Here is a 27,711-nt window from a genome sequence, read left to right on the forward strand (position 1 = left end):
TTCTCCTCCTGCCTCAGTCTTTCCAGGCATCAAGGTCTTTAATGAGTCAGATCTTCGCATCAAAACATACATTTCACATTTGTATACACATAAACTTCCTGAAATGAACAGTTTTATTTACTTGTAATTTGATTCATCTCAAAGATACAGTAATAGTTGCTAGTATGTTCTGAGTGCCCAGAATGTGCCAAGCACGGTGCTGAATATTTTTAGTGGATCATCTCATTTTACTGTGACAAACATCTCTATCAAGTAGCTACTGTTATTATTCAAAATTTACAAGTTCAGAAAATGAGACAATTGAGGTTTCAAAAAGTTAAGTTACCTAACATCACACATCTGTGAGAAACCCACAGCAGTCTCGTTTCAGAGCTCATGCTCTTCATCCCTGCTCCCTATCACCCACCCTCCGCCAAGTAGGGATCATCTTCGCAGTTTATCAAGTTAAGTGGATTCTGTCATCTGAATATTTCATGTATCTGTCATCTTCTCTTCAACTGAGTGCTGCAATCCTGGCTCTGACCACATTCAAAAAGATGACAGCCTATCTCTGGTAGTCTGATTCCTTGGGTTCATTTGTAACCCATGTGGCTGCCAGTGGTTACAAATTAGGTCGTGTTAGCATCAATTACCCACCTTCTGCAGGCTTCCCAGGTGGTAAAGAATCCTCATGCCAATGGAGCCACAGGAGACGTGGGTTCAATCCCTGGGTAGGGAAGATCCCCTGGCGAAGGGACTGGATACCCACTCGAGTATTTTTGCATGAAAAATTCCATGGACAGAAGAGCCTGGCCCACTACAGTCCATGGGATTGCAAAGAGTCAGACAGGACTAAGCAAATGAGCACACATGCACACAGCTTCTGCTTTCATGATAGTTCCTAGCACCGTAATTCTGGGAAGAGCCCGACCCATTGCTTCTCAAGTACTTCTGGGTATTCTTTGAGTTAAGTCTCACATTGTTCGGGAATGAGTCTTTGCTCACTTGAGAACCACTAATGTCTGCCATGCTTACCGCTGTCGCGACACATTGGTTGCTACCTCTCAGGTCCTCCCTGGTGGCTCAGACGATAAGGAATCTGCCTGCAATGCAGGAGACCACGGTTCTGGTCTGGGGAACATGCCCTGGAGAAGGGAATGGCAACCTGCTCCAGTATTCTTGCCTGGAGAATCCCATGGATAGAGGAGCCTGGCAGGCTACTGTCCATGGGGTTGCAAAGAGTCAGACATGACTGAGGGACGAACACTTTCACTCTTCATTTTCACTTTCTCAGCTCCTCAAAGCTTTATAATCCTCAGAGTGCAAAATTGCTCTTCCTTGCCATTAGCCCTCAATGATATCTTTGGTCAGGAAAGAGGACAATGCCCTTCTTCTTGACCCGCTTTGCCACAGAAAGCCCCAAAGAATAATGTTTGTGCCCTAAATATCACAGAGAAACAGCCCATTCAGTTTTACCTGAAAGCCTGACCTGGAGCTATAATAACCACCCACTGGAGCCAGACACCGGAGAAGGCAATGGCACCCCACTCCAGTACTCTTGCCTGGAAAATCTCACGGACAGAGGAGCCTGGTGGGCTGCAGTCCATGGGTTGCAAAGAGTTGGACACGACTGAGCGACTTCACTTTCACTTTTCACTTTCATGCATTGGAGAAGGAAATGGCAACCCACTCCAGTGTTCTTGCCTGGAAAATCCCACGGATGGGGGAGCCTGGTGGGCTGCCGTCTATGGGGTCACACAGAGTCGGACACGACTGAAGCGACTTAGCAGCAGCAGCAGCAGCAGCAGCAGCAGCAGCAGCAGGGCCAGACACAGAGCAGACTGGTTTGCGTCTCTCTGTTCCTAAACTTTTCCCATCTTTTCTCTCAGATCTCACCAGAATTCCTCACCAAACAAACACAAAGCAACCCCATATCAACCAGGGCCAACGTCCAATGAGTACATGGGACAATGGTAGGTGGAGGCCATGTGGTTTACCCAGTGACCCACTGGTCATGGCTCATCAGTTCAGCCAATGGCTAGTTTTTGAATCCCCATTCAACCAAACAGAAACATTCAGTTCAGTTCAGTTCAGTCGCTCAGTCGTGTCTGACTCTGCAACCCCATGAACTGCAGCACGCCAGGCCTCCCTGTCCATCACAAACTCCCGGAGTTCACTCAGACTCGTGTCCATCGAGTCATTGATGCATCCAGCCATCTCATCCTCAGTCGTCCCCTTCTCCTCCTGCCCCCAATCCCTCTCAGCATCAAAGTCTTTTCCAGTGAGTCAACTCTTCGCATGAGGTGGCCAAAGTACTGGAGTTTCACCTTTAGCATCATTCCTTCCAAAGAAATCCCAGGGCTGATCTCCTTCAAAATGGACTGGTTGGATCTCCTTGCAGTCCCAGGGACTCTCAAGAGTCTTCTCCAACAGAAACATTAAGTTCTCCTTAGATGCAGGTATTATGCTCTTCTGCTGATTAAAATATATCAGTGAATGATTATTGTCTTCAGAATGAAGTTAAAATTCCTTGAAATGGTTAGCAGTGTTTTTCATTAAACAGACACCTTCAGCATTCTTCTTCTCCCTCAGCTGTTGCAACCTCCTAGAATAACGTTACTTCAAAACCCATGTTCTAGAGAAAGACTAGATTATGGCAGGGGGAATCATTTCAGAAAAGGGTAATAGTCCATGGAGCTATTGCAGAATGCCATATTTACCTATTCTGCAAATTTAAAATGATGCCTCTTTCTTTGTCCATTTAAAAATAGATACTATTATATTTACTAAAAGCAGGATTTTAAACCTTCAGGTACAACTAATAATAAATTTACCATCTAATAATAATGAAAACTGTTTTAATGTTGTGAACAAATAGTAATATCATTAATTTTTTGGCTGAAGAACCAAGCTGATGAAAAATAACACTGGTAAACATTGGGTATTGCAGCTTAATTGACATAAATCAAATATAATAAATTTGGTGATAATTAACTATAACTGCATTTACTATCTCACATTTATTGCATATTTTAAAGTTTATAATATAAATACAGTTTTTAAGTAGCAATTACAATACTTTGAATATATGTGTATAAATATGTGTTAGTCCTCTAGTCATGTCCAACTCTTTGTGACCCAAAGGACTATATCCCACCTGGCTCCTCCGTCCATGGAATTCTCCAGGCAAGAATACTGGAGTGGGTTGCCATTCCCTTCTCCAGGGGAAGTTCCCCACCCAGGGATCGAACCCTGGTCTCCTGCATTGCAGGCAGATTCTTTACCATCTGAGCCACCAGGGACAACCTGTATAAATATGAATAATCATAATATAATTTTATTTTTTCAGAAAGGTAAAATAAGCTTTTAAATCAAAGAGTTTATTCATGTAAGCCAAGAATGTATATTAATGCAGTATACTTTGCCTCTGCTGATTCTATGTAGAACTGATTCCGTTAAACTAAAGCCAAATTAACAGGCAAGATTTTAAACTAAATTGTTAACCATTGTCTAATCTTATAGTATCCATTTGTTCTTTGTAGGTGTTTTAAGGTTCTTTTGCTCATAGTTATAGCTGTATCCCCTTTTGAATTTTAAAATGGAATCTATTGTTTTGTATTCATAGAAGTAGGAATGGATAAATGCAGATAATTAGCATTTAAAATGTAGTAAAGTGAGACAAATGAAAAAAGTCTCAGGGAACAGAGAATCACTGAAGATCTAGCTTAAAAAGAAAACTGGGAAACGTTTTGGAATTGAGAAGCATTATCATTTTGCTTTTAAATTTTATGAAAATCATCATTCTCATATAAACAAAAAAAAAATCCTTAAAAAAATTTTTTTAAACGGAGGATAATTGCCTAACAATGTACAATGTTGTGTTGGTTTCTGTCATACGTCAACATAAATCAGCCATAGGCATACATACGTCCCCTCCCTCTTGAACCTCCCTCCCACCTCCCACTCCATCCCACTCCTCTAGGTGGTCACAGAGCTCCAGGTTGAGCTCCTTGTGTTATACAGCAACTTCCCATTACTGCTTTGCATTTGATAATGTATATATTTCACGACTGCTCTCTCAGTTCACCCCACCCTCTCCTTCCCCGACTGTGTCCACTGAGTCTATTTTCTGTGTCTGAGTCCTATATTCCTGCCCTGCAAATAAGTTCTTCAGTGCCAATTTTTCTAGATTTCACGTACATGTGTTAATATATGATATTTGTCATATAAACAGAAAATTCTTACACAGGCAATGAGAACATTGTACCCAAGTACTAATTTGTTATTTCTTGTATATAAGAAGGTAGGTCTTCTTATATACCATTAGAATGTTATTAACAAGCACTGCCCTACTTATTAATTTCACATTATAAGGTTCAAGAATTAATCCCAAATAATATCTGATACTGCTGATATGCTCTGGTGAAACCGATTAAACCATGTTAATGTAAGCTACAGCTAACACTGGGGATTCCCGGATGGCTCGGATGGTAAAGAATCTGCTTGCAACACAGGAGACCAGGTTAATCCCTGGTTGGGAAGATTCCCCTGGAGAAGGGAATGGCAGCCCACTCTAGTATTCTTTCTTGGAGAAACCACTGGACAGAGGAGCCTGGTGGGCCTCAGTCCGTGGGGTCACAAATGGTCATACATGACTGACCAACTTACACACACACATACACACACACACACACACACAAACACACACCCCTAACGTTACAGAATGTTCAATATATGCTGGACACCATTATAAAATCTGTACATTTACTCTGAATCCCAGGCTCTTTTTATGAACTTTACTTTGCTAAGGAAGGTGCTTAAAAATGATCTATCCTGAATAAAATACAGGTTATTATTCTGCTAGAATTATCATTCCAAAGTATGATTCTGTTCTTAGCAACTAACTCCACTAAGTGCCCAGTCTCCAGGCCTAAATCCTTGGGAGCTTATAACTATTCATTGGCTTGCTATTGCTCTTAGGATTAAGATTCAGCCTTTTTAGATAAAAGGCATTTTCTGCAAGGTCTTGCCCTACGGACTCCTTCCACTTCAGCAGCCTCTAATTACTAATAACCATGTGCTTGTGTGTTTAGTTGCTCAATTATGTCTGACTCTTTGCGACCCCAAGGACTGTAGCCCATGAGTCTCCTCTGTCCATGGGGATTCTCCAGACAAGAATATTGGAGGGGGTTGCCATGCCCTCCTCCAGGGGATCCCCCCGACCCTGGGATCAGATCCAGGTATCCTGCATTTTAGGCAGATTCTTTACCGTCTGAGCCACCAGGGAAGCCCACTAATAGCCATGCTGCCCTGTATCTATTCCATAGTATTTACCAGGTACCCGCCCTCCACGACCACTCTGAACAGGGTGTCCCCTCCATATGGAGAACATTCTTCTTCCTCTCTTTGCCCACTTAAAGCCTTCTCACCCTTCATCTTTTGGCACAAATACTCCTGCCTTGGCACTTTTCTTAACTCCTAAATTAGGACCCTATACTATATTTTATTGGAGAAGGAAATGGCCACCCACTCCAGTATTCTTGCCCGGAGAATACCATAGACAGAGGAGCCTGGCAAGCTACAGTCCATGGGGTCTCAAAGAGCCAGACATCACTAAGGGACTAAGACTTTCCCTTTCAATCACTACATTTCATGGGTTTCCCTGGTGGCTCAGTGGTAAAGATTTCACTAGCCAAGCAGGAGGCGCAGGTTCGATCCCTAGGTTGGGAAGATCCCCTAGAGAAGGAAATGATGACCTACTCCAGTATTCTTGCCTGGGAAATCACATGGACAGAGGAGCCTGGTGGGCTACAGTCCATGGGGTTGGAAGAGTCAGATAGGACTTGGCAACTAAACAACAACCACCATGTTTCATAGGCCTCACCTTGTTGTTCTTTTGATTTCTTTGTGCAGAACGTGGATGACTATTTGTCTCCCTGACTAGACTATAAACTCCACAGGGGAGTGACTGTATCTGCTTTGTTCACCATTGTATCTTCTAATATCTGGCGCAGTGCCTAACAGTCTATTGGTGGTAGACTTCTATTACAGTGGATGAATGAATTAATTAATTCATTGAAGTGAAGTGAAGTGAAGTGAAGTGAAGTGAAGTTGCTCAGTCGTGTCCGACTCTTTGCGACCCTAAATTCCACCAAAATCAAGAAATGGTTAAAGAATTTTGCTTTTAATTCCAATGCCCTTTTTGTGATATTTGTTTTTAGGTTTGAGGAAATATTTCCAAAGGCATTTCTTTCAAAAACTAGACATCAAATTTGGAGGTATACTGTGTTTTATTCATCTTAGAAAATTTACCCTGTGATTGTTGTTAAATGTCTGGCTGTGAAAGAAACAGCAATTTTCAACTGTAGCCTACAGTGACAAGTATTTATTCCATTTGAGAGGCTTTTTTTACATGCGGGCTGAGTTGTGTGCTTCCCTCAACATTTGTCTATTTTAAGCAGAAAATTTTCTGCTTTAAGAGGATGCATGTAGTTAAATGCCAAAAGGAATACACATTAAAGAGTATTCCTTCTCCTTCTCTTTTCGTTAGCCAAATGTTAGCCAACCATTTTAGCAGGGAACTGCCGCTAACTGGCTTCTAGTTCAGTGATTTGAGATTGGAATACCTTGCCTTTGACCCATGCTTGCTTTGGGAGAAAGATTGAAATGTACATAAAGCTACACGATTTCTGGGATTTGACATGTTTGGTAATTTGCACACAAGTAATTGAATCTCGAGACTGGTGGTGAAATAGGGTGATTCTCTTAATGTTGAGTTCAGTAAGATGCTTTCTTGGGCTGAGAGGTGAGGAAATAAAACTTGATTCTGCCTGCCCTACTCACTTGAATCAACTTGTGATATGCTTGAATCCAAGGGTTTAAAAAAAATCCATTCAGAACATAGTGTTGAAACTGGTTTATTAATAGAGACACCTAAAAGTTGTAATTAGTAAGATATTATTTTGGCACTTACTATATTTTTTTTTCTTAGAGCTGTGATTCGCTACTTTTTTTTTTTTTTTTAATTAAGAACCTCTTTGATGAAAGCTATGGCCATGTCTCCAGAAAATTCACACATGCGCATACTCATACAGCTTTGCATACAATTTCAGGGGTTTATTTCTGCTAGAATTCTTCCAGAGATTCTAGGCTAAGAACACCTATTCAAGATAAATCCGTCTAATTCATGTGTCTTAAGTAGCTATATTTATACTGCTTGTCAGCTCTCCTTAAGATTTGTTTTATATCTGGACTCTAAGTATAAAAGGGGGGGAATAAAGGAAATTCTCAAGAGATTCATCGTGGTCAAAAGAAACCTCCCTCTGCCTTTTCTTTATCTTCAGGCTATTATTTCTAGAGCAGAGCTCTATTGTTCATGCTGTCTGATTCACTGGCTGCCAACCAGACAGAGGATACTAGTCTAGGTCATTGCACAATTTCATCTTCCTCTGGGCTGTTATGTAATTAAAATAATTTCAACCTACTCTCTTGAGCATTTTTTTACAGGCGATTGTAAAAATATAAAAGCTGGAAAGCAATATAAGAAAAATACAACTTGTTTACTTTTTTATTGTGAAAGATTACTCATTATGAACTAGTTACTTATTTAATTTCAAAATTCAAATGTGGTTTCTTTTGTATTCTGTAGTGGAGTAAAACCCCCACTGATTTACAATGGCTACTTTCCAAGATTGCTCCAAAGTGGCTGGGTCTTAAACATATCTAAAGCAACCAGCCTTCCACAGATATGAATGCATATGCAGCCAAATTAGCAATTTATTTTCTGCTGAAATTCTTCTACCTGAGGATATCTATAGATGCATCTGAAGCTGTTTATATACTCTGTACACAGGTAGTCACTGTTACCAACATTCTACGCAGGTGATAAAAAGTGTTAAATAGGTTTGACTTCACAACAGGTCAATGGCAGTATTTGAATAAACCTTTAAGCCCCGATCCAGAATCACGGTTAACTACACACCACACACACTCCTACTGTGCCTGTATATAAAGTGTGGTTACACTTGAAATCCCCTCCCTGGTTCTGCTGCTGATGCATTAGCTGAAAGCTTTGTAGCAGTACTTAGCTACCCTCAGCCCTGCCTTGTGAATCAGATTGTTATCTATCAACTCAAGTTTGAAAATGAGGATATTATTTAACATGTAAAATTTTACCTTTCCTTCGTGATTTTTTGTATCATTGTTTGCTGGCGTGGAATACATACTAGACAAAGACTCTTGTTTGGACAAAGAACCTCAGAAGAAGGGAGTGGGATTGGTCTGACTTCAGTGGAAGAAACCAGTGAGTACATGGGAACAGTGATTCATCTACTTCGAGCCTGACCTCTGCTACAGGGGCCACCACTTAGCACTGGAAGCAAGGTTGGTAGAGAAATACTGAGCAGTAACCTATTAATCCGGGAGAAGGCAATGGCACTCCACTCCAGTACTCTTGCCTGGAAAATCCCATGGACGGAGGAGCCTGGTGCGCTGCAGTCCATGGGGTTGCTAGGAGTTGGACACGACTGAGCGACTTCAATTTCACTTTTCACTTTCATGCATTGGAGAAGGACATGGCAACCCACTTCAGTGTTCTTGCCTGGAGAATCCCAGGGATGGGGGAGCCTGGTGGGCTGCCGTCTATGGGGTCACACAGAGTCGGACACGACTCATGCGACTTAGTAGCAGCAGCAGCCTATTCATCCAGCTTCTCCTGGACTGTGTGCCGCTCCTGCCTACCAGATTTCAGAAATACTGCTCCTTGTCACAGGAGAGGGGCGATAATAAAAGGTCTCATGTATTTTTTTAAAGGCTTCCTATATCTCATCAAATTTTTCAGTAACGAAAAAGGAACTCTTTACCTTCCAACCTGTATGTATAGGTCTATAAACATTTTTATCACTAGTGATTAAAAATATTTTAGCATGTACTTATAATTATATACACACACAAATGAATACAGAATATTAATGAATTATACATATATATATACCACTACATCACTGCATTATATATTACAAGGCATACACAAAATAGAAATTAAAAAAGTGTAACTAAAAATTAAATAAACATGATTTGTAAATACATGTCATTTTATGAGGTAAGGTTTTATACTATGACGAAAAAAGTGTTATTTTTAACAACTTTATTGAGATAACTCACAGACCACATGGTTGACTCATTTCACACAATTGTGCAACCATCAGTACAGTTAATTTTAGAACAGCTTCATCATCCCCCCACCACCCCCCACCCCGCAAAGATACTCTGTGCCCATTAGCAATAATTTGCCACTGGCCCCTGCCTCAACTCTAGGGACCCAGAAATCTACTCTCTCCATAAATTTGTCTATTCTGGGCACTTACACAAGTGGAATTGTACAATACGTGGTCTTCTGTGACTGTCTTCTTTCACTTAGCATAATGTTTTCAAGGTGCATCCATGCTGCAGCATGCATCAGTGCAGTTCAATGACGACTGCTCAGTCATGTCCAACTCTTTGCGACCCCATGAATCACAGCAAGCCAGGCCTCCCTGTCCATCACCAACTCCCGGAGTTCACCTAAACTCATGTGCATTGAATTGGTGATGCTATCCAGCCATCTCATCCTCTGTCATCCCCTTCTCCTCCTGCCCCCAATCCCTCCCAGCATCAGGGTCTTTTCCAGTGAGTCAACTCTTCGCAAGAGGTGGCCAAAGTATTGGAGTTTCAGCCTCAGCATCAGTCCTTCCAGAACACCCAGGACTGATCTCCGTTAGGATGGACTGGTTGGATCTCCTTGCAGTCCAAGGGACTCTCAAGAGTCTTCTCCAACACCACAGTTCAAAAGCATCAGTTCTTCGGCACTCAGCTTTCTTCACAGTCCAACTCTCACATCCATACATGACCAATGGAAAAGCCATAGCCTTGACTAGACGGACCTTTGTTGGCAAAGTAATGTCTCTGCTTTTGAATATGCTATCTAGGTTGGTCATAAGTTTCCTTCCAAGGAGTAAGCGTCTTTTAATTTCATGGCTGCAGTCACCATCTGCAGTGATCTTGGAGCCCAAAACAATGAAGTCTGACACTGTTTCCACTGTTTCCCCATCTATTTGCCATGAAGTGATGGGACCGGATGCCATGATCTTCGTTTTCTGGATGCTGAGCTTTAAGCCAACTTTTTCATTCTCCTCTTTCACTTTCATCAAGAGGCTCTTTAGTTCCTCTTCTTTTTCTGCCATAAGGGTGGTGTCATCTGCATATCTGAGGTTATTGATGTTTCTCCTGGCAATCTTGATTCCAGCTTGTGCTTCTTCCAGTCCAGCGTTTCTCATAATGTACTCTGCATAGAAGTTAAATAAGCAGGGTGACAACATACAGCCTTGACGCACTCCTTTTCCTATTTGGAAGCAGTCTGTTGTTCCATGTCCAGTTCTAACTGTTGCTTCCTGACCTGCATATAGGTTTCTCAAGAGGCAGGTCAGGTGGTCTGCTATTCCCATCTCTTTCAGAATTTTCCACAGTTTGATTGTGATCCACACAGTCAAAGGCTTTGGCATAGTCAATAAAGCAGAAATAGATGTTTTTCTGGAACTCTCTTGCTTTTTTGATGATCCAGCGGATGTTGTCAATATGATCTCTGGATTCATCTGCCTTTCCTAAAACCAGCTTGAACATCTGGAAGTTCACAGTTCACGTATTGCTGAAGCCTGGCTTGGAGGATTTTGGGCATTACTTTGCTAGCCTGTGAGATGGGTGCAATTGTGCAGTAGTGTGAGCATTCTTTGGCATTCCCTTTCTTTGGGATTGGAATGAAAACTGACTTTTTCCAGTCCTGTAGCCACTGCTGAGTTTTCCAAATTTGCTGGCATATTGAGTGCAGCACTTTCACAGCATCATCTTTCAGGATTTGAAATATCTCAACTGGAATTCCATCACCTCCACTAGCTTTGTTCATAGTGATGCTTTCTAAGGCCCACTTGACTTCACTTTCCAGGATGTCTGGCTCTAGGTGAGTGATCACAGTACTTTTTTTTTTTTTCCTTCATTAGGCAATACAGTATCATTAACTGTAGTCACCATGCCATATAGTAATTATATCCCCAGGACTTATTTATATTATACCTGGAAGTTTATGCCTTTTGACCACTTTTGCCTCCCCGTTGCCAACCACCAACGTGTATTGGTGGCTGGGCAGAGCTCGCTAGCAAGAGGATCCTGAAGGAAAATTACTCCCAGCTGCCGCGCAGGCTGCGAAAGGCCTGCTGGGAGCCCAGGTCGGGGACGTGCGCAGTCACAGCAGCACCAGCTCCGGTTTTATCCCACCGTCCGGCAGCCCATCCATATCAGCAGGCACATTACTTCCGTGCCATCCAGCATAAGGTCGACGGAGCCTGCAGTTCTTCCTGTACCTTTCGTACAAGGACTCAGACAAGGAGGCATCTGGAGACGGGGGTGGTGCCTGCTTAATCCAAAGCGAGTGCACCTGTTTGGGGCGCGTCTGGACAAATCTGAGACGCCGAAAGCTGGTCATTAACAAAGGCCTAGCAGAAGAAGGAGAGAAGGAAATGGCACCCCACTCCAGTATTCTTGCCTGGAGGATCTGTCTGTGGGGTTGCAAGGGTCGGACATGACTTAGCGACTAAACCACCACCAGCAGCAGCAGCAGAAGGATAGGAAGGACGGGGAATTTAACCTCACTAGTGAAACCTTCAAGGGACTAAGTCGGGGAACAAGGCGGCAAAAGGTCACAGGTGCGGTGCGATGCGTCCCGCGCACTTTAGCGGCGGCGAAGGGGCGCTCGGCAGGTGGCGTCCGCGAGGTAAGAGGGCTGGAAGGTGGGGCAACAAGGCGCATGGAGACCAGGCGGAGTTTTTGCATGCCTCGCAACTGTATGACAGACTCTGCGGAGAGAAACGCAGGATTTTGGAAGAAGGGCTCCGAAGATGGAAGCAGCACAGGGCTAACAGCCCGAGAAGTACTGTATCTTTTAGCAAGATGCAGCGAACCGCCGTGTCAGGAAGCTTGGCCACGGGAAGAAGCCAGCATTTGATGATTAAGCTAGAGACCCAGGTGTGAGTCCTTTCCTGCCTCTGAAAAGCAGGTGAAGCTGCGGGACCAGCCGCCCGAGGCCGCATACGTCTGGCCTGCTGGCGGGGCGTCCGCGTGGGGGCCTCCGCTTAGCTTTTCGCAGCGTAGCCCGGCCTGAAGCTCCTTCAAGGACTATGTCTGGGTGCTGCTTACACACTGCCGTGCAGCCTGAGTCACCCTGGGAGGCAGTGGCCGCATCCCCCTGCCCCTGGCCCAGGGTCCCGGTCGGCGGCCGGGCCCCCCAGTTTCTCTCCAGGCGGCTCCTCTCTGCGGCGGCCTCCTCCTTTCTACTCCGGGCTTCTGCTCTGAGGTCTGGCCTCCTTCACAACCAGCCTCCTCCACCCCAGGCTTGCAGCAAGAGTCAAGGCTTCTCAATTTGTATTTTCCAGGCAGGAGACGTTTGTATTCTTCTCCCAGTGTCCGTAGGTCACCCAATGTTTTAACTTTTTAGAAAAGTCCACAAGTGTGCTCCATTTTGGAAAGACCTGTTACATCCTGGAAAGGGAGGCAGAAGTTTGGCGGCATCCCTCCTGCCCCGCTGGCTCCTGTGCCTCTCTCCAGCCTCTGATGGAAGTCCAGGCCTGCTGCCTGGCTTTTGGACTCCTTGAAAAACTTGTGTCCGCATGCTTCCAGAACAGACTGCCCACCTGGCTGTGGGGCCTGGCCGGGATGAGGCGCTCTTCGCTTCTTCCTGATCGCCCCAGTGGCCTGCAGGTAGGTTAGAGGCTCTTGCCCAACTCATTTCAAATGCTTCTGGAGACTTGTGTCCGCGCCCTCTTTTCTCTACTGATTCACCAAGTTCTCCAGACCGAGGACTCACATCCGCTTCTCCCTAAGGTCTGTTGTATGTTAAGGGTTTGGCTTTAACATTTTATAACAGGCTTTTCTATAGGACACATTTTAACCACCAGCAGACCAGTTATTCTCAGTGGAGCTCCTGGAGGACAGTGGCCTGCTTTGGCCTTGAGGTGTTCTCTGTGGGGAGCTGCTGGCCACTTTGCCCTTGTTTGATCTACAACTCCGCCGTAATACATAGGCTTGTCTTTTTTTTTTAAAGACTTAATTTAAAAAATGTATTCTGGGAGACTATCCTTTTTAAGGTATTTGTATTTTATGAGCTTGCATTTAATACCAAGTTTGCCCTTAAAAACAGCAAATATGGTTGTGATTTTGTGAATGAGAGAAAAACAAAGGAAAACAAAAGCCTTTTTTTATGGCTGGATAGAATTTCATTGCATAGATATGCCACATTTTATTTATCCATTCTTCACTTGATTGGTGTTTGGGTTATTTCTTTGGGCTGTTGTGAATGGTGCTGATATCAACATGTATAAATTTTTGTTGGACAACTGGTGTCCGTTGAAGCACAACAGTTTTTACTTATGAATATATCTGTTTTGGGGAGGATCACTTCTTATATCTAAGAAGATTTACTTCTGTATTTCCTCTAATAATTTTATAGATTAAGCTCTTATATCCTGTGAACCATTTGGGCATTCTGTGTTTGGTGTGAGGAAGGGGTTCAGATGCATTCTTTTGCTAGTAGATTCATAGTTGTCCCAGCCCCATTTGTTGAAAGATTCTACTTTCCCTTTTGAGTTTTCTTGGCACCCTTGGTGAAAATCAGTTGACCATAAATATAAGAGTTTATTTCAGGATTTTCAATTCAATTCCAATTCTAGATGTCTATCCCTATGCATACTACTTTGATTACTATAACTGTGTATTAAAGTTTGAAATTAGACTCTCCTCCCTGCCTTTGGATATGTGAGACAGTTTGTGCTATATGATCCTTGATGCAGGGACTAGGTGTAAATGCTACAGTCTATCCATTTATCCAATATTATTATATCTAGTTTGCTTTCTTGTGTTTTTATTTAAAAATTAAATATGAGTAAAATCTTCTTCACTCGCTGGATTCATGTTTACTCCAAACTTCGGAGATCACTGTTCTCAGGTACCATATTTGGGTTCTGTTCTGCAATATACCAGTTTTTAGCCAAATGTCATCAGCCAGTAGCTCACCCCTACTTCAAGCCCCAAGGTAATATTGAATTGTTTGTACATACTCAATAACATCCCCAGGAGAGTAGATTTTTCTCTGAAACTTCATCTCAATCACCCTGTTCTAACTATGATTCTGATAGGATAAAATGGTTATCTTACTAGTGAGTTAAAAACAAAACACTTGAGAAAAATCTTAGTGACCTAGAGTTCTTGATGGATTTGGGTTTGCTGCTAAGTCACTTCAGTCTTGTCTGACTCTGTGCGACCCCATAGACGGCAGCCCACCAGGCTCCCCGGTCCCTGGGATTCTCCAGGCAAGAACACTGGAGTGGGTTGCCATTTCCTTCTCCATTGCATGAGAGTGAAAAGTGAAAGTGAAGTCGCTCAGTCGTATCTTGACTTTTAGTGACCCCATGGACTGCAGCCTAGGCTCCTCCATCCATGGGATTTTCCAGGCAAGAGTACTGGAGTAGGGTGCCATTGCCTTCTCTGGGATTTGGGTTTACCAAAGTGTATTCTGATGCAATGTGAAGAATAAAAAAAAATTACATTGAAAAAAAAAATAGATTTGGATGGCATCACCGACTCGATGGACATGAGTTTGGGTAAACTCCGGGAGTTGGTGATGGACAGGGAGGCCTGGCGTGCTGCAATTCATGGGATCACAAAGAATCAGACACGACTGAGTGATTAAACTGATCTATTTGCTCAGTCAAATGACTTAGAGAGTCAGATTTTCCTTCTAATCTTAGACTAGAAGTGGTTATATGATATATATTCTCAACATTTAGTGAGCCCTGTGTGCTGGGCTCTAAGGTTTGGGACTAAGAGTGTGAAAGTGCAGGCAGGTTTCTGCTCACAGGTAGCTTGCTTGGATTTTTTTCCAAATCCAAATTAATATCCTTTCTTATCCCTGTAGCATATTTGACCACTTAAAATGTTGATATCAAAGTAAAGCATAACATTTCAAAATAACTTTAAAAATAAAGATAAAAATTTGGAAAATACAAATTAGCCCAAATAAGAAAATAACAGTAAATCAATTGTATTATCAGTAGTTAGAAATAATTGTTTTTAAGTGTCTTTATGTTTCTATAGTTTCTTTGTTTGCCTATTTAAATTTTGTTTCTTCTTCTGTTCCAGAATTGTCATCTCAAGTTTCCAGTTTACATTATTTCGCGTGTAAAAGGACTAATTTCTCAGTCCTTTCAGTGTCAGTTTTCTCATTGAGGTGAATTTAATGATAATACATTGAAATTCTAAAGATAAAATATACTTAAAATGTACACATTTTATATTAATATTGTCAGTGCACTATAGTACAAATTAATTGATAGTTTATAAATATGTGATCTAGAAGTAAATTGGTATACTTAGTAAAAAACCATATTTTTCATATTTATTTTCTCATCTAGTTTTACTTTTTATTTCTTTTTTTCCTCACTTCTTTGTATTTTCCAATAAATCTTTGTTCCTTCCCTAAAATATCTTAGTCTTTCCAATAAAAAACAATTTTATGTTTTAATAATATTGGTGTTTTATATGTGCCCATTTATTAAGCATTTTAAGTTTATTTTTGATATATTATTAATACAGGGAAAATAATGAAGATTATAATAATGAACACCCAGTTTCAGAGATAAGTGGAAATAATATATGTATAAAGTTCTATCTCCTCCCTGTTTCATCCTCCTCCCATTTCTTTTCTGAATTTGCTTTTTGTTTTTCCTGTGCATTTCTTTATATTTTTATTATAGTTACATTTATTTAAACAATATATATTAATTTGTATGTTTTTAAACTTACATAATTGACTTCATATACATTTTTTGCTTTTTCACTCACCAATTATACTGTAGGTTTGTGGTCCATCTTCACTGTTACTGAATATTAGCCCATTGTTCTTTAAGGTGTTTATAACAATTTATTTGTCTACAAGCAGTCTGTGAGTTTTCTCTTGCTCTGTATTTTCACTGATGTTATCATTAGAGTTTTAAATTTCTGATCAGTCTGATGAGCATAAAATGGTTATTGTTGTATACATAATGTAGATGTTAAACATTGCTTTATTCTATGTTTTGCAAAGATTTTTATCCAATTTCTGGCTTGTGTTTTTCTGGCTCATGAAAAACAGAGGTATTTGAATTTCTTTCCTCCTAAAAGTTTAGAATGGTATTCTCCATCTTTTTTCAAAAAACTTTAAAAATTGTGCATCTTGCATTTCAATTTTTAATCCACTTTTAGTTCTTTGCATGTAGTGTTAGGTAATTATCTAAATTCATTGTTCCATTAATGGGTAAACTGTGTCCCCAACATTATTTATTGATTGACATTCTTTGTTTGCCTGTTACTCTGTAGATCATCTCTGTTGTATATCATGAGTCTCTATATTATAGGCTCTCTATTCTGTTCCATTAATCTGTTCTTGTGCAAAAGTCTTAATAATTTAGCTTTTAGTATGTATAGACAGCTGGCTAAGTCTGTCTCCCCAACTTATTTATTTTCAAAATTTGCTGGCTTTTCTCTGCCTTTATTCTTGTATGCAAAATTTAGGATCATCTGAAACATACCAGAAATTGTAAATTCATTTGGGAAGAACTGTTATGTTTATGATAGTGATTTTATCACAGAACATAGTGTATCTTTTCATCTACCTAGTTTACATCTCTGACTAATATGGTCAACATATATGATCTGAATAATATTAATTCCTCTTTTTTTCAGTAAAATATAATAAATTACTCACCATTTAATCATTTTTTAGTGTAAGATTCAGTGGCATCAAGTAAGTTCACATGGTTGTTCAGCCATCATCACCAGCCACCTCTAGAATCCTAGAATGTTTTCATCTTCCCAAATTGAAACTGTACCCGTTAAATAGTAACTCTCTTCTTCCAAGCTCCTGGCAACAACTATCCTGCTTTCTGTCTGTATGGATTTAATTACTCTAGTGTATTGTATAAGCGAAACTGAAAGTGTGTTTGTCCTATGTAACTGGCTTATTTCCCTTTGCATGGTGTATTCAAGGTTTATCCATGTTATAGTATATGTCAGAATTTCTTTCCTCTAAAAGCTGAATATTATTCCATTGTAAATATTAATACTTTTAAGTTTGTTGACACCTGCTTTATTGTATTGGTCAATTTTGCATGTGTGCTTGAAAGAATGTATGTTTACTGGCTGCAGATTTCAACATTTCACAATTCAGTATTGCACCATTTCAGCAAGGACACCCCTCTCATTTTGCTACACGTTTGCTATAATCTTCCATGATGTTGATTTTTCTTTACACTTTTGCCAATTTATACTTTTTATGTTTGGATCCATGTTACTAGTTTAGAATTATTTTTTGGTTAATTGACCTTTTGTATTATTTTTTACACCCTTATATGATCTCTAGTATTTTCCCCATAAACATCTATTTTGTCTGGTTCTAACATGGTGGCTCAAGGCTTTTACTACTTTTTGTTGTTATTGTTATTATTTTCTCATGTCTTTGTGACTCCATGGACCAGTCCATGGAATTCTCCAGGCCAGAATACTTGAGTGGGTAGCCTTTCCCTTCTCTAGGGGATCTTCCCCACCTAGTGATCGAACCCAGGTCCGCCACATTGCAGGCAAATTCTTTACCAGCTGAGCCACCAGGGAAGCCCAAGAATACTGAGTGGGTAGCCTATCCTTTCACCAGTGGATCTCCCTGACCCAGGAATCAAACCCAGGTCTCCTGCATTGCAGGCAGATTCTTTACCAATTGAACTACTAGGGAAGCCCCTATGACTTCATAGAATCTTTTAATTTGATCTTGGTCTGCCAGAGAATTTAGCCTTTCTATTTTTGGAATCCAGTTTGGCTGTCTTCATGTTTTATTAATAATTGGTAAATTGAGTATTCACATCAACTGCATTTAGTGATGTGTGGAAATTTATTTCTAGCATCTTATTTTGTGAATTATATTTGTACAGCCTTTTCAGTGCTTCATTTTTTTCCTCCACTTGTTTTTAGACTGATTGCTTCTTGGTTTTGTCCCTTTCTCAAAAATGTTTGTCTACTTTAAAGTTATGCATATTATTTCTATTTATTTAATAGCTACTTTTAAATTATTAACATGCATGTTTAGTTTTTAAAGTCTAAAGTTAACCAGTATTTCTACACCCATGCTGAATAATACAAAGACTTTAGAACATGTAAATTCCCACTTGCCCTTGGCATCTTACAAGATAAGCTCTAGGGATATTTATGATTCTAATTTTCTGTAAAAGCAAGACTTAAAATTCAAAGCACTGAAAACCAGAAAGAAAATTGAATTTTCTCATCATGCCAAACAAGGAATAACATATAGGCTTTAAAGAAAAGTCTTTAGAAACAGAATTTTAATATTTTTAAAAATTATTTTCCCATAATCTTTTTCTTTTGTTTTTAGGTCATATCTTTTATTAAACCAACTCAAATAATTTTGATCATTTCAAAGATTAAACACTGTAATATATGATTTTTGTATTTGCTTTTCTAAAATGGCATGATGATATTGATTATAGCAAACAAAGAGCAGTATGTCTGGAAGCAAATGTAACCATCCAGAACAAAGTGAAAACCCAGAAGCCATAAAATAGGTCCCTGAGCGGTGGCAGCAAGAAAGCAAAATAAACCAAACACAAACACAATTTAAAAATCACTGCTGTTACCAAAAATTAGAACCTTGAATCTCCTCAACCCAGGGCTCTATCACCTCATAATCTCCATTAGCAAGCCACTCCCAGAGACTCAACTCTAAGCCAAGAACAGCGTGCTTGCCATACAGGCTTCTCTACAGGTACCCTCTTTGCAAATAGATCGCCGTGTTTATTTACTACAGCTTACAAAGGCCTAGGCCCTAATGACATTGATGTCTTGCTGTTTCAGTGAAGAATTTATAAAACAGGCACATAATAACTCTTCTGTGAAATTGGAAGCCTTTATCAGTGATGGGAGACAGGTGATGCTCACGTAAAGTGGCCTTACATACTTCAGAGAGAAAAGATTGTATTACACATCTCGGTAGCCTGAGAGAATGTCCCTGAATAACAGTTTGGCAAAGTAACCAATCAAAACAAAAGCTCATAGTTAAATCATCTGAAAGAACAAAAGTCTGTGTATGCATAAGAAACAGTCTGAAAATAATACGTGTATTTAAAAATATTTTAAAGAAGAATGCTTTCTAGGGGGATGAGAGCGTATTTATTATTCACTCATTGAGCATGACACATTTTCCAGAGGCATTCAGTAGATGAAAGATTGATTTTAATATCAATGGAATTTTTAGTGGCACTCTGTTTTAAGCTGTTAGACATTTTATTTTTCTGATGATGCAAGAGAAAAACATGGATTTTTGTCCTTACTTGGAAGTATGGAAAATAACCATGAACAAAATTATCTCTCATTAAAAAATGTTTAATGAAACACTTCAATTTTAGCTATGAAAATGCTATCTCAGTTTTCGGTCTCATGGAGAAGGGAAGTTTTCTCTGGGTGAGAAGTAACACCCAGAAGCATCTGAAATCAAAGCGCCTACTGTTTTGTGATGCTTTGGTCACTAATATGTACCGTAGTAATCTGTACCTTACTGGATTGTCAAAATTCGTCCTGTACATTAAAAGCTATACTTTATTTGTAAGGGCATATAATTGTAGTCCACTGTTTTGAAAATGAATAAATGTTTCTGTTTTATAGTCCTTTTTTGACAGACGGTTCAAAAATACTTGACCCAGGTCTGCTCTTAGAACCAGTGATTATGAATCTGTCCTAATGAAGTGTTTGAATGGCTCAGCTATTTATTTTAAATTAACATTTGCCATTTTTCTTAATTGAAGTTTTAATATAGGTGATAGGCATAACGTTTGGAAACCATATGAAAGTACAGAGAAAAAAAATAATTCTCAAATCAGTCTCTTCCCACAGCTCTTGGCTCCATTGCTGAGTAACTTCAGAGAATTGTACCTTGATAATTCTTTTGTCTGTTCTCTATTTTCTTATGTTTCCATTAACCACTCTTTGGCTTTTTATATTATGATTGCTTATAATATGCTTTCTTGTTTTATCCTTATGGTGAGATTTTAAGGATAGCTATGTATCTCCTTTCTATTCACGTGTTTATTCAACATATATTTATTAACACCTACTATATATGTATAGTATTGGAGAAGGAAATGGCAACCCACTCCAGTGTTCTTGCCTGGAGAATCCCAGGGATGGTGGAGCCTGATGGGCTGCCGTCTATGAGGTTGCACAGAGTCGGACACGACTGAAGCGACTTAGCAGCAGCAGGAATAATTTAGGAGAAGGCACTCCAGTACTCTTGCCTGGAAAATCCCATGGACGGAGGAGCCTGGTGGGCTGCAGTCCATGGGGTCGCTAAGAATCTGACATGACTGAGCAACTTCACTTTCACTTTTATGCATTGGAGAAGGAGATGGCAACCCATTCCAGTGTTTTTGCCTGGAGAATCCCGGGGACAGGGGAGCCTGGTGGCTACCGTCTATGGGGTCGCACAGAGTCAGACACGACTGAAGCGACTTAGCAGTAGCAGTAGCAGCATATACGTGGAAATACATGAGTCAGTGGATGAAGCTCACATCCTTATGATATATTAATCATAGATAAAGTACTTGAATTTGGGATGTCAGCCCATAAGATGAGCCATGTTTAATTCACTTTCCTGACTATTCACCCCATCATGGAACCTGTTTCCCATCTGCATGCGTAATAGATATTGGATGAACTCTTATATGTGATGAATACTATTGAACAAGTTTGTTTCTTACTTATGTTGCCATTTTCCTAATAGTAGAGGTTGGATAACTAGGATTTTGCTTGCCTGGTTGTGAAGTTCTATACTGAGATGTAACATTTGTATCATGGTTATGAGTTATCAAATTATTATTCCATTATCTCAAAGGTTCCTGTGAAGTCCAAGTAAAGCAGTGAATATGCTTTATGAAGAAAGAAACAAAAAAGGTGGTGGTATTTACATGAACTCTTAGAGTATTGAGCTATTCTTTAAGAGATAAAATATTTAGTAACTCCAGTGATCTAAAACATGGTTATGTTATTGAAAAAATAGTACGGCCGCCTCTAACTGCCAAGTTTGTGTTACTATTTTTAATGCACAAATACATATTTAGCCTTCTAAATATAAGAAATATAAGAGAAGACATAAAATGGAGCAGAAAATAAGTTCACAGATGGATTCGATCCAATCTCTGGTTGATTTCTTTTCCCCCTCCCCCGCAAAACACATCTAGATCCTTGGCCCCATTCATCTGGCCAATTCAGTTTATCCTTTACGTCTCAAATTAAATGTGACTTACTTAAAGTTCCCTCAACCTCTAAATCATATTCTTCTTTAAAATTTTCATGGTACTCTTTTTTTCCCATATAGCGTTCATATTTATAATTACGTTATACTTAGAAACATTTAGTATCTGTCTCCTCACTAGACGATAAACATTAAAAAGGCTCAACACACCAGCAACGCATCTGGCTCAGGGTATGAGCTCAATAACTAGTTACTGCGTGCAGTAACCCTAATACATAAAAGATGATGGCAGGGAAATAGAGAAATAGAGTGAAGAGGAAAAGTGTGTATAACACGTGAGTTTAAAAGGTTTGCTCTAAGATTTGACATGGACTTTAGAGGATGTGAATGGTTGCTGAATGTGAAGCCTCATGGATACACCTAGAGCAGGTGACCCAGAAAAGACTGGAAGCACGGATGATCGGGGCCAATATGTCCGTTAGACACAGCAGACACTGTGCCCAGAACCCATGATACTCTAAGGGGCCCACAAAATATTTTAAATGTTAGTTTTTAATCAGAAGACAAAATAGATATTATAATAATGATTCCAGTGTATGCTCATCTTAGCATAAAAGGTAATGTTCAGTATTTTTTTTATAGAGGAAAGAGCCCATGAAAGAATACAACCCTGGGGACGGTATTGTTTTATGGAAGACAGGAATTTGACCTAGAACTTGAAGAAGGAATAGAAGAGCTAACATTGAAATTCAGATTGGTCTCAGGTCAGGGAGAACCTGGGCTTCCCAGGGGGCGGAGGCATAAGAGACACGGGTTCGACCCCTGGGTCAGAAAGTTCCCCTAGAGGAGGACATGGCAACTTACTCCAGTATTCTTGCCTGGGGAATCCCATGGTCAGAGGAGCCTGCGGGCTATGGTCTGTGGGGTCGTAAAGAGTCAGATAGGACTGAAGTGAGTGAACACATGCATGCAGCGAGAACCCAGATGACAGCCTGCGGAGGCTCTTCAAACTTTGCTTTACCTTCTGAGACTTCCTGTCACCTTTTTGCTTATTAGTAGAGCTTTAGGAAGAGAGTTCTTGCAGGAAAGAATAGGATGGCTTGCTTTTTGAATTAGGATAGTTAATCAAGCGCCTTTTGCATTAGTTTGAATTGTACAGTAATAGAAGGGATGGACATTACAAACATCTAGGTGTATATTTACCCAGGCACTTTAGATCCTATGCGGAAGAGCTCATTTTCCCACAGAAAACTCCCAAAGTCCGAATTGCACATTTGCATTTCCTCCGTAAGTTCCATGAGAGGAGAGACTGTGCCAACCCTAACTGCTGTTTCCTTAGGGAATTGCACATGGAGATACTCAAGAAAGCAAGAGATTTAGATGCTTGTAGAAGTGTTATGACTATTGTTAACTGGGACTAGATCTTGGCCAAATCATTCTAGACATCAAAGCAAACGCCCAGGGCTTGATGATGTGACAGATTCCTTCCAGCTGATTGATGCTTCAGTTATTTTTCAGAGCAAAACAGAAATAGCACCATATACACATCATTACTTAGAACTTATTTTAAAGTTAGTTCTTAATGATTCTTTTTTCCAAATTGGGAAATCTGTCTATGGTCTATAACTAAATTATATATTCATAACTCACATGTATCTACAGCATTAACTCATACAGAGAAAATCACAATGACATAAAGCCATGTAACATGCATTGAATACAGTTGTACTGTAGTTAGACTTGTTAGCATTCTCATTATATGAATACTCTGGATTCAAAGGATGTGCCTTGTACTATGAGGAGCAACCATCCTAACAATAAGGTTAGGCTGGGGCTTGACTGAGGAGAGGTGACGTTTGCTTCCAGTCTTGAAACCGTACATGCTTGAAGAAGCGGAAGAGCCCGTAGATTTTTAAAATGCTAGAAATTGGTCATGTGTTTAGAAGGCTTTGTTAACCTTTTGGAGCATTAGTTTCCTTATCCATGGCATGAGAGGTGAACATCTTTTGTATCACTGTTGAGCTGCTTTTCATGTTTATTTGGAATATAGAAAAGTCAGGAAACATAAAAATCAATACAAAGGTTATGAATTCCCTGATGCTGCAGCGAGAGGACCTATTTAGGGTGTAATATTGATAGTTAAACTGTAGTTTAATTTAGTTAAGTTAAACAGAGATAGTGCCTGTCTCTGTTTTAGAGATTGTCTCTCTTTTGGAGACAGAGGAATAGGTCAGATGAATCTTTCAGGAGCTTCCAATTCTGGCTCTTTGATAAGTTGAGACATATGAAGTATGACAATATTGTTACATACTGAGATTGTATTTAATATTGTTTAAGGAAACAGTTTTTTTATAGTATTGGGATTATATCATCAGCGTATGAAAAAGTCATTATTCTATACGATTATACAAAGACTGTGTACGTGTGTGTGTTAGTCGCTCGGTCAGGTCATCTCCAACTCTTTGTGACCCCATGGAATGCAGCTCACCAGGATCCCCTGTCCATGGGATTTCCTAGGCGAGAAAACTGGAGTGGGTCCCCATTCCGTTCTCCAGGAGATCTTCCCAACCCTGTGATTGAACTCCGGTCTTCTGCCTTGAAGGCAGATTCTTTACCTTCTGCGCCACTGGGGAAGCCAGTCTGAAGACTGAAAGTGGTCAAATCTAGGCATTTAATTGGCAACATTTAGGCTCGTGTAAATCTCACTGACAATATTACTTGAAGTGAATTCAGGATAGGGTTTTCAAAATTGAGTCTTGGTGGTGGTTTGAAAACAGTTGACTAGTTCTACCACTTTGCCATTGTAACAGTTCCAGGGCTGTATTCAAAACATTGGTATCAAGGTAGGAAATGAGTCTACGTCGATGTTCCTCTTGAGGTTAAAGGTCTGTTTCTTTCAATCAGTTCAAACTGACAGGCCTCCTGCCATCACCTCCTCCTCAGCCAGGCAGGCAGGCCCTGGCCGTCAGTGTGAAAACATCTGTTGAATGGATTTATTGACTAGATCGTGTTTTTTTTTTCTCCCTTTCTCTATTTTTTTTCCTTCACACCGTTTATTATGTCTCTGACCTGATGAACTTAATTTGTTGACATGTCGCTCTCAGTGTCTCCCTGCGTGCTGGCCTCATGTTTCTCTCTCTCTGCTCTTTTCTTGGCAGCAGTCCTTCCTGGAGCCCCAGCACACACGTGCAGTCTCCGTGCGCCAGGCTCAGCTGGCTGCTGTGGGCATGGAGGGATTAGAGAAAGAGCGGCTGCTCTCCAAGACCCACTCCTCCCCCGCAGCCTCCACGTTACCTCACCCAGCAATGGACCGCCCCCTCCGGCCGGGCTCTGCAACTGGTGAGAATCCCCAAAGACTCTCCCTAATAGGCAGGCTGAATGCACTGTTCTTGCAGGATTAAGCGATTTAAATGCTCAGAATAACTCCAAGGGCAGAATGCTCCGTTTTAACCCAATGCAACCCACATTTTATGAGGTTGTTTTGGCCACAAGACAAAGCAGCACATCGGATAAATCTTGGGCTTAGTATTAATAGCCTCATAAATTGTTATCATTCAGGGGCTGGAAAACACATCAACAGGTGCATGGGTCCCTTTTGGAACCAAAAATCCCTTCAACATTCTTTACCATCTCTTCCTTCTAGTGGTTGTGGCCCCTAGGAAATTTATGATGCTGACTTCATTCAACTCGAAAGAGTGCCCCCTTCCAGTTTGTTTTTCTTGCTGTTGTGTTTGTTTCACTGTTTTGTTCTGGCTTTTCATACAAATGACTCATAGGAGACAGAGGTGCCAAGGCAAACCTTGTTTAATTCTACATACATCAGTTCCAATTCCATTTATTATGGCACCGATGGGTGGGCTATCTGATCACCCTCTTCCTTTGCCTACAGCTGTGTTTGATATTTCAGAACCTGGCTACAGAAGAAAACAAACCAGATAATTCCAAGGCCAAAGGAAGGTCAAGTCTGGAACACACGCAGAAAAGGGCACTATTCTCTCACAAAGGAGCTGTACCCTAAATATGCATGTGGATAAATATTCCTTTATGTCTGCTGAGCCCCATTCTTGTTCTATGCTCTCAACTGTGGCCCATGAAATGAAAGATCTTCTAGCCCTAAGGGCTCATAACATGGATGCCTCAAGGGGAGAATTCACATGTACCTTCTGCTAGAGTCTCTCACAGGTTATCTGATTTATTTTTGATTCAATTTTTAGGATTCAGGGTTTGTTTTTGTGGCTTCTGTGACCTCAGGCAACCCTTTGTACTTGGAAAAGTTAAAATGCTTTTTCTGAAATCACATTCCCAAGCCTTGATATCATCTTTTATTTAAAAGTCAATGAACGGAACAACCAGGTTATTTAACTTTGACAGACATCTTTGATAAGTATACTTAGAAGCTACATTTTATAATGTGTTACACCACAAGCCAGCATTCCATACTAGGAGCTACAGACTGGATATATCTGGATATATTTTTCTCACCACATTAGCCACTGTTTCTGATCCTTCTATTTCTTGGACAAACAGACCTGTCCTGGTATCCCAGGCAACCCAGGACTGTAGCCAGGGTCAGCGGAAGCTGCTTGGATCAGTCATGCCTCGTTCAATCCCTGGTCTTAAGAGAATTTTTGCTCATAGTCAGATACATGATGTAAAGAAATACTTTTTGTAGGTAGTCAGAGCAGTAGCCTTTAAGAATTCGTTATTTCTCAGTTCTTTTTACTGAGAGTGTTTTGTATTCAGCCATAAGCTTTCAGAGACACAGACATCCTATTCGAATGCCAGTTACATTCACTCCAAATCATTTCCTTACTTTAAAAGCAAGCTTGATTATCAAGTTTTGTGATGCTGTTTCCATGTGCATGGCTGTCCACTATTGTAACCCTACTGATAATTTCTTTCCTTGGTTAAGAGAGGTGACCCTTCCCTGACATGTTGTGGTTTCCTCTACTTTTGTATGTTCCCTCCATATGAATGAAACAATTTCTCTGAATATTAGAATGATCCTACCAGTTTGAGAAAAACATGTTTTTGCAAATGAACAGGGTTTGTAGGTCTTAAAGGGATCAGGCCAGGGACTTCCCTAGCAGTCCAGTGGTTAAGACACTGTGCCTCCACTCCCGGGGGGATTGATTCAGTTTCTGGTTAGGGAACTAATATCTCACATGCCATGCAGCACAGACAAAAATTAGGGAAAAAAAATCAGGTGAAAGAGTGGATTGCAAACCAAATAATGCAAGCATGACATAAACATAACCAAATCCTTCAAACTGGAAACTGGGTCATTTCACATGTTTAGCTTCTTTGCCATAATGTCAACACCCTAGTGTTTATCAGAAGTTATATTCCAAGCACAAATAGGGGAATCAAGGTGAGTTTATTTTCATGTTTAATGTATGTGATGAGACACGTGTGTGTGCAGGCATGCTCAGTAGTGTCCCAGTCTTTGTGACTTCAAGGACAGTAGCCCGCCAGGCTCCTCTGTCTGTGGGATTCTCCAGGCAAAATACTGGAGTGGGTTGCCATGCCCTGCTCCAGGGGATCTTGCAGACACAGGGACCAAACCCACATCTCCTGCATCTCTGGGACTGGCAGTTGGATTCCTTACTGTTTAGCTACCTGATGAGGCACATTTCTGGCCTAAATGAGAGGTTATGTAAACTTGCATTTTTAAAAATACAGAATTTTATACTTAGTAATTTTTCAATAAATCTTAGTTGAATTGACAAATATTAATTTGTAGTATATATACATAATGTGGAGAAGGCAATGGCAACCTACCCCAGTATTCTTGCCTAGAGAATTCCATGGGCTACAGTCCATGGGGTCACAAAGAGTCGGATACGACTTTGCCTGTGTGTACTGAACTGTAACTTACTCCAATTTTAAAGGAAAGCTGGAGAAGGAAATGGCAACCCACTCCAGTGTTCTTGCCTGGAGAATCCCAGGATGGGGGAGCCTGGTGGGCTGCCGTCTATGGGGTCACACAGAGTCGGACACGACTGAAGCGACTTAGTAGTAGTAGTAGTAGTAGTATACATAATGTGTACATGTAAATCATAAACACTTATGAATTTACCAGGTCAAATATGAAAATACTGAAAGTGAAATTTACTTTGCAATTATTGCTCTGTAAGGATTGACTAAATGATTCCAAAGTTACATACTTCAGTAGGAAAACACCTTATTGTCTTATTTACTTTAAGAATGTTGCATCCTGACACTTAAATTCTTAAGATAAAAATACTAAATATTCTTTTAAAAATGTGCAAACTATGTAATTTATGTGTCTGTTAATAGCTCCTCCACTGTCACTGGGACTAAAAATATATATTTGATTAGTGACTTTCATTTAGTGCTTTTCC

At 40.4% G+C, this 27,711-nt stretch overlaps 1 protein-coding gene across 20 annotated transcripts in view; it reads left to right on the top strand.

The window, feature by feature from the left end:
* Nucleotides 1–27,711, top strand: part of HDAC9 (histone deacetylase 9) — a 1,063,328-nt gene that overhangs the window by 731,827 nt on the left and 303,790 nt on the right. For 15 of the 20 annotated variants that reach the window (XM_042248291.2, XM_042248295.2, XM_042248293.2 and 12 more), the window contains 1 exon segment: nucleotides 24,505–24,685. In XM_042248291.2, the coding sequence (XP_042104225.1) occupies nucleotides 24,505–24,685 (181 nt within the window). 20 annotated transcript variants of the gene reach the window in all.

Source organism: Ovis aries, chromosome 4 (assembly GCF_016772045.2).
Source record: "Ovis aries strain OAR_USU_Benz2616 breed Rambouillet chromosome 4, ARS-UI_Ramb_v3.0, whole genome shotgun sequence".
Taxonomy (NCBI): Eukaryota; Metazoa; Chordata; class Mammalia; order Artiodactyla; family Bovidae; genus Ovis; species Ovis aries.